This window comes from Populus trichocarpa, chromosome 1 (assembly GCF_000002775.5).
Source record: "Populus trichocarpa isolate Nisqually-1 chromosome 1, P.trichocarpa_v4.1, whole genome shotgun sequence".
NCBI classification, from domain to species: Eukaryota; Viridiplantae; Streptophyta; class Magnoliopsida; order Malpighiales; family Salicaceae; genus Populus; species Populus trichocarpa.
This window is the reverse complement of record NC_037285.2, coordinates 49,497,946-49,503,945: the sequence shown is the minus strand read 5'-3', so window position 1 is coordinate 49,503,945 and position 6,000 is coordinate 49,497,946. Positions and strand designations below refer to the sequence as shown.

General features: G+C 40.1%; 1 protein-coding gene across 2 annotated transcripts; it reads right to left on the bottom strand.

Annotated features, from left to right (window-relative positions):
* Positions 1-621: 621 nt before the first annotated feature.
* On the bottom strand, positions 622-5,241 carry LOC7471713 (uncharacterized). Of its 2 annotated transcripts, XM_024600779.2 has the most exons (4): positions 5,073-5,241; positions 4,909-4,998; positions 4,657-4,798; positions 622-4,471 (listed from the first exon to the last, which is right to left on the bottom strand). In XM_024600779.2, the coding sequence occupies exon 4, from the start codon at positions 3,953-3,955 to the stop codon at positions 965-967; it is 2,991 nt and encodes a 996-aa protein (XP_024456547.1). In that variant the 5' UTR covers positions 3,956-4,471; positions 4,657-4,798; positions 4,909-4,998; positions 5,073-5,241; the 3' UTR covers positions 622-964. The 2 variants fall into 2 exon arrangements, with proteins under 2 accessions (XP_024456547.1, XP_002299081.1); XM_002299045.4 differs by lacking the exon at positions 5,073-5,241 and having other exon boundaries at positions 4,909-5,058.
* Positions 5,242-6,000: the final 759 nt, after the last annotated feature.

The window sequence follows — 6,000 nt, the reverse complement described above, 5'->3', positions numbered from 1 at the left end:
AAGAGATTATAATTGTTATGATTTTTATCTTTTGTGATCTTGTATTGTTTGATTTCATCTATAAATAAAAGTTGAGAGATGACAGTAACCTAATGAAATATTATTTTGCTCCTTGTTATTTGATTTGTGTTCTTTGTTAACTAAGTTAAGTTCTCTATATATCTTTTTACAACAGTTTCAACCTTGATCTACAAGGAAATTTGTGATCAGGTCAGCATATTGTATGCACTTCATATGAATAATTGTTCCAGACTTGATGGTGAAAAAAAAAATCCATAGATTTGATTTATCAAAAATGTTCCAGTAATGTATATTCCTGTAGGCATCTGTTAGAAGTGGCAGCCCTGCTCTGGAAGAAATATAAGGATTCAATTTCAATCCTTCATTTTTTTTAACTGATTTTCATTTCCATACTCCATTATTAAAAGATGAAGATGAACTTATTTTAGCCATGTAGCTAAAACAAATGTGAATTGCAGATACCTATGATCTCAAGAAACAACTTCAGTGCCTTAATTTCTTAATCTGTGTACTGATGAGAATTGGTTTCGTTACCAGAGCTGTCATTGTAGAGTGTAGACCAGACACCTTCTATCTACTACAATGGGGTGCCTTCAGAACTTTGAGAATTCAGATTTCCTGTCCTTTTCAATCCCTCTGCTTTCATGGGTTACATCCAAGATGTGTTCTTGTTTCAATTTCTAAAATCTAATCCACACTTCCAAGGAATCAAAAAAATAAAAATCCTAATTGAACATCTTGTCATGCAAAATATACAGAAAGTGACAAACAAATTGAGGTTTCATCAACTTGAAGTAAATGTTATGATGTGCAGTGGAGAAAGCTACATTATGAGCAACTTAATGGTTATGTTTGTAGCTAAAAACATGATTACGATGTGAACAAAACTGAGCTCTCCATGGCATCTGATAATCCATTCTTTCATTGATAGAGATCACTAGGATCATACTTTGCTTCTCATTCTAACCAACTTTGCTAGTGTTTCCTGGGCAGCCAATGTTTGAGCATGATCGTGACCAAGCATCACTGTCCGGATGCTTATACAAGTCCTGCACAGCTCTTCACCACCATCAAAATGACCACCTCTAAGCAGCAACTTTGCTCTAGTCTCAAGCAAGCTAGCCTTCAACAATGTCACATCTTGCCACAAATATTCATCTACCCTTTGATGACCATGAATGTTCCTTTTCCAACAAAGTGAACCATGACACCAGTCCTGTATTTGCGATACAAATGACTTCTCTACTTCTTCAAGCACATTAGTGCACACCTTTAAAAGCTCCAATGCTGAATTACATATTGAGAACGTTGTGAAGGCTCTAATTGCTAGCGGCACAGCTGTCTTCTTTATGTACAAAACCATATCAATAGCCTTCAGTTGAACAAGCGGAGGCTCGGATTTGAATCCGAAGACAAGGAATGCAGATGCCCATAGATGGTTTGTGTTGATGGATGGATTGCCAACTTTCCTCACTCCCTGGACTGTAGCCTTGGCTGCGGATAAACCTTCTTTTCTTCTTGCAAAAACTTGAGTTATTGGGTGGAATTGAATCCAACAACCTGGCTGTCTGTTGACTCTTCGTGCTAAGCCTAGTTTAACAAGAAGAGTGGCTGCATCTTCTTCGCTTTGGGGTGCTAATCCACACCCAGAGCAGCAAGAAAATGCGAGGCTCACGCATTTGGTCCATTTTCTGAATCCATTTCCAATTGCGGGCATATTCTTAGCAGCAGTGGCCAGCAAAGTTGCTGAAATGGGAGCTGGGGCAAACCAAGCACCAACAAGAAGCATTCTTAAGGCAAGAAGGTTTTTTCTTCCATCGGTTTGCTGCAAGATAATGAAACTGAAATGGAGAAGTTTCATTAGGAAAGGATTGCTCTTACAGTAATGCTCATCACTCATGCTCATGTAGGAGTAAGTAGAACCATCTTCAAGCGGAACTTGGTTCACAGCTTCAAAAAGTGCACATGGAGAAATTGCAAGCTCAGAAAGAAGTGACCCAACCAACCACAGGCCAAAGTTCGACCTTCCCAATTTCTCATCAAATTTATGGAGAAATTGAAGTTCCTCAGTTGGATAATCTCTTCTCCTTTTTCCTCTCATTAAGACCATTGCATCAGTCAATTCCAACGGTGGCAGCTGCATTATGTCAAAGTTCATCGTCTTGGATAGTCTTGTTGTGATGATCACATGTGTCCCTCCAGTGTTCCTTGGAATCAAATCATGCAGATCCTTCCCTTCCCACCATTCTCTTTCTGTCTCAAGGTTGTCAATAATGAGCAGATATGGCATGTCTCGAAACAATTCCCTTTTGACTCTCTCAAATGCTTCATTTTCTTGCTCTTTAAAGCTTCGAATCCTTCCTCTTTCCTTCTCGGCATCAGCACTCACATCCAACCCCAAATTCTGTGATAGATTCAGTAAGTTCTGCCTGAAATATCTAGCTTCCCCGCCAACCCACAAGACCATTTTGTACCTCTGAGAATATCTATAAGCAAATTCAAGTGCAAGCTCTGTCTTTCCAATGCCTGTAACGCCATTTATGCAAAACACACTGCTATCCAGGGTCTTGTAATTCCCACTTTTCGATTTCTTGTACTTTGATCTCTTCAATGAATTCCTTCCCGTAACTGGTTCCACCCAAGCCTCCAATGTCGGTTCTTTGCACTTCCCTCCCAATTCCAAATTAATAAATCTCCCTCCTCGGCTGCTGCTAAAAGTATCACTTTCTTCATCTGCAAGGCCCTCAGATTGCCCACTGGTTTCTCCTTTAATGATCGGCACAGCATAATCCTGTTCAGAACTATCAGTACATCCAAATAATGCAGTTTCAATCTCCATAATCTCCTTCTCTCGTCCTACAAAACATTTGTTCCTTGGAAATGGAATCTCCTCAAATCCTTCTGCAGCTTTCTCGGCCACACTCTTTCGCCCGAGCTTTGCTCTTAATATCCCAGCAGCTTTAGCTACACAGCTCCTCCCATTACCCTCATTGACCTCCAGCTTCAACTCATTAGACTTCACTAGTCCGTCAATCACTTCTCTACACTCTTTGTCAATTGAGTTGCAGTTGAGAAGACCTGTGATCTCAGCAAGGCCGGTGTTGAAGAAAATTGGAACCAAGTTCTTCTTTTGAGCAAAGAATCTAATCTCCTCCAAGCTGGGATGATTGAGGATGCTAGAGTTAGTCACAACCACAACTCCATAAGTCACAGAACAGATAACTCTGTCAGCAATCTCATGGCTCTGAGTATTCGAGTACTTGGCTCTATCCGCAACAAAGCAAACAATTCCCTGAAGCTCTAGCTCTGATTTAAGCCACTTACAGAAGCGCATAAGATTAGGATTCTGACCATGGTAGCCAATGTAAACATCACAGCTCCTGAGTTTGGCATTGGAAGCTGGAGAAACAGGCCCTTTGAAGGAAATGCGTGGGACTGGAAAAGAGAATGAGATTCTAGGAGGAGCAGGATCTGGGACCGGAACACAGGTAACATACTTGAGCTTGGCCTCTGTGGGGTCATCAGAATATTCATATTGGTCTGATGGGGGAGTGTAAGAGCTGCTTGGTATGTCATCTGATTGTGAACCACGGTATGATGAGAATGGTGGTGAGGAGTGGGAGACTGGTGTTGGGTTCTCAGGTGGGGCTGGGTTCTCTTGGGGTTTTGGGGTTATAGCCCTTGGTGATATGTATGGTGACTGTAAGGCTGAAACAAAGGCTGATGAAGGTGGTGACACTAGTGGAGAGTTACATGGGGATGATTCAATTGAGTTTTTCAAGTTTGGAGAAGTTGAATCTGAATTTGAACAACCAAGGGGAGTTAAGATGTTCTTACCAATTTTGCTGCCAGAAGTAGAAATCTTGATGGTGAGGCCACTAGGGGGTTCTTGAGGAAGTTTACCAGCAAGCGATCCTTCTTCATCCATGGCCATGAATGCAACTTTTTCTTAGAAAGCTATGCTTAGAAGGCAATATTCTTCTCCGCGAGAATTTACTGCTTTAGTACCTCTCTGTAGCTGTACTTTAAGTAAAGTCACAGACTGGGAGGTGATAAAGGCCCTTCATTATTTGCATCACATGTCCTTACAGGAACCATATTTGGCTAAATATGTAGCAGCCAAGAAGGTGAGCTCTTCCTTTCTCCATTGGATTTGATTCTTTGCTACCATATAAGCTGACAGTGATATTAAAGTGAGCAGTTCTGACCAAAAACTATTGCCAGAAGATGAATGCAACAGTAAGGCTCACACAGAAGAAATTTGCATGTGGTGTGCATCCATATCTCCTCTCACTGTGGGCCTCTGTCAGTCAGACTATACACCTATTTTCTTCTGCCTCTCAGAGTATATATTGACCAATACACTGTTTCACTTTAACATGTACCAAGAGAATACCCCATTCATGTTCACATATGAACAGTTGTAGATGTGGAACACTCGAGCTTTGTTCTGAAACAATAGGTGATCAATTCATATATCAGACTTCTAAAACATAAAAGCGGCTTCCAGAAACAGGATTGAAATTGTTTCTTTGATTAAAACAAGTAAAAGCAAAAGTTCTTTAGACCATAAGAAGCCGGTTATGATGCAACTAGAGTATAGCACAAGCAGTAAATGAAAGCTAATGAAATTACCTTAACCTCTTGCTGCAAGTACGTGAGATACAGAAGAAAAAGAGAGGCCCTCCTTCGCTGCAACTCCTCAAAACTGCTCTCCCTGTCTCTCTCTCATAACAAGCTGTATAGAAGAAGAGGGAATCTAATGTCTGTGCTGGATCTGCGAGGTTTTTGAACATTAAAATATTAAACTAGTGCTTAAAAAGAAATTTATAGGTCCTAATGGTGCAGCATTGTATAGTATTATTTAATAATTTGCCTAGGGCTTACCCTATATCCTTTTGTTTCATGTGTTGTTGTGCACTCTAATCTCTCAATTCATAAATCATGATATAGACATGGGGCTCTCCTCTCTGTAACCTGTCACAGAAGCCAAAAAAGGGGTCAGAAAGAACTCAGAGAAAGGGCATTGGGAGGGTAACCACAACTCAGACCTTGTTCATAGTGGGGTGTTTTTTAGTAATGCTTTTCAAACTGGGACCTGAATAAATTAATCTATGCTTTCCCTGTATACAGATGTACTTATCTGACACAAATTTGAAACCATTGTGCACCGGGAATTGGAGCCAAGACCAGTCCAACTCCTATGTATCTCCTCAACGACTCCTTCCTTGGGCATACACATATACAGCTAGGTTTTTACCTCTACTTTTTTTTCTACTTGCATAGCTCTCTATAGGCGAGGGGCCACTATACACTCAGCGTATACATTTGAGCACAAAACCAAGGCAACTTGAGAATGGTAGGGTTTGTTCCAATACAAACTACTCGTGTTTGATGGCTTATTCAAATTCTACATCATCCCTTATTGCCTTGTTTGAGTTTGAAACAACCTTCTTATCTTTGTTTTTTGGGATTTAATCAGCTTGAATTATGGATATGGTTTAACTAATATTCAAATACAAAGGTGCCTATCTAGCCAGGCCTAACAGGTTATTTGAATCAAATTAATCAAACAAGAAGGCTGCGCTTACTCAGATTGTGTGTATCAGCTATGACCTCCTGGTCCAATCCTAAACCCTAAAGACGATTAAAGACTAAAGTATCATCTCTTTTTTATACAATATTTCGTGTCTTCCTCCATATTTCCTTCCTTAAAGCCTTCTTTTTAGCAAAAGTTGTGATCAACCCCCTGGCTGGCTTGCTAAAGTCTATATATATCCTCTGCTAGACGTGGAAGCTATATAAATTCAACTAAAACTCAACAAGTAGTTTAAAGGTGGATGTTCTAATCAATCATACCAACATGTGTCAATCAGCCTCTCTAAACTAGTTAATACACTATTATTATTATTGTTTCTTTTGACTTCAAATAATTGAGGTCCTCTACCAACTAGCATGAAGAAAAGGTGGCCTTATGAG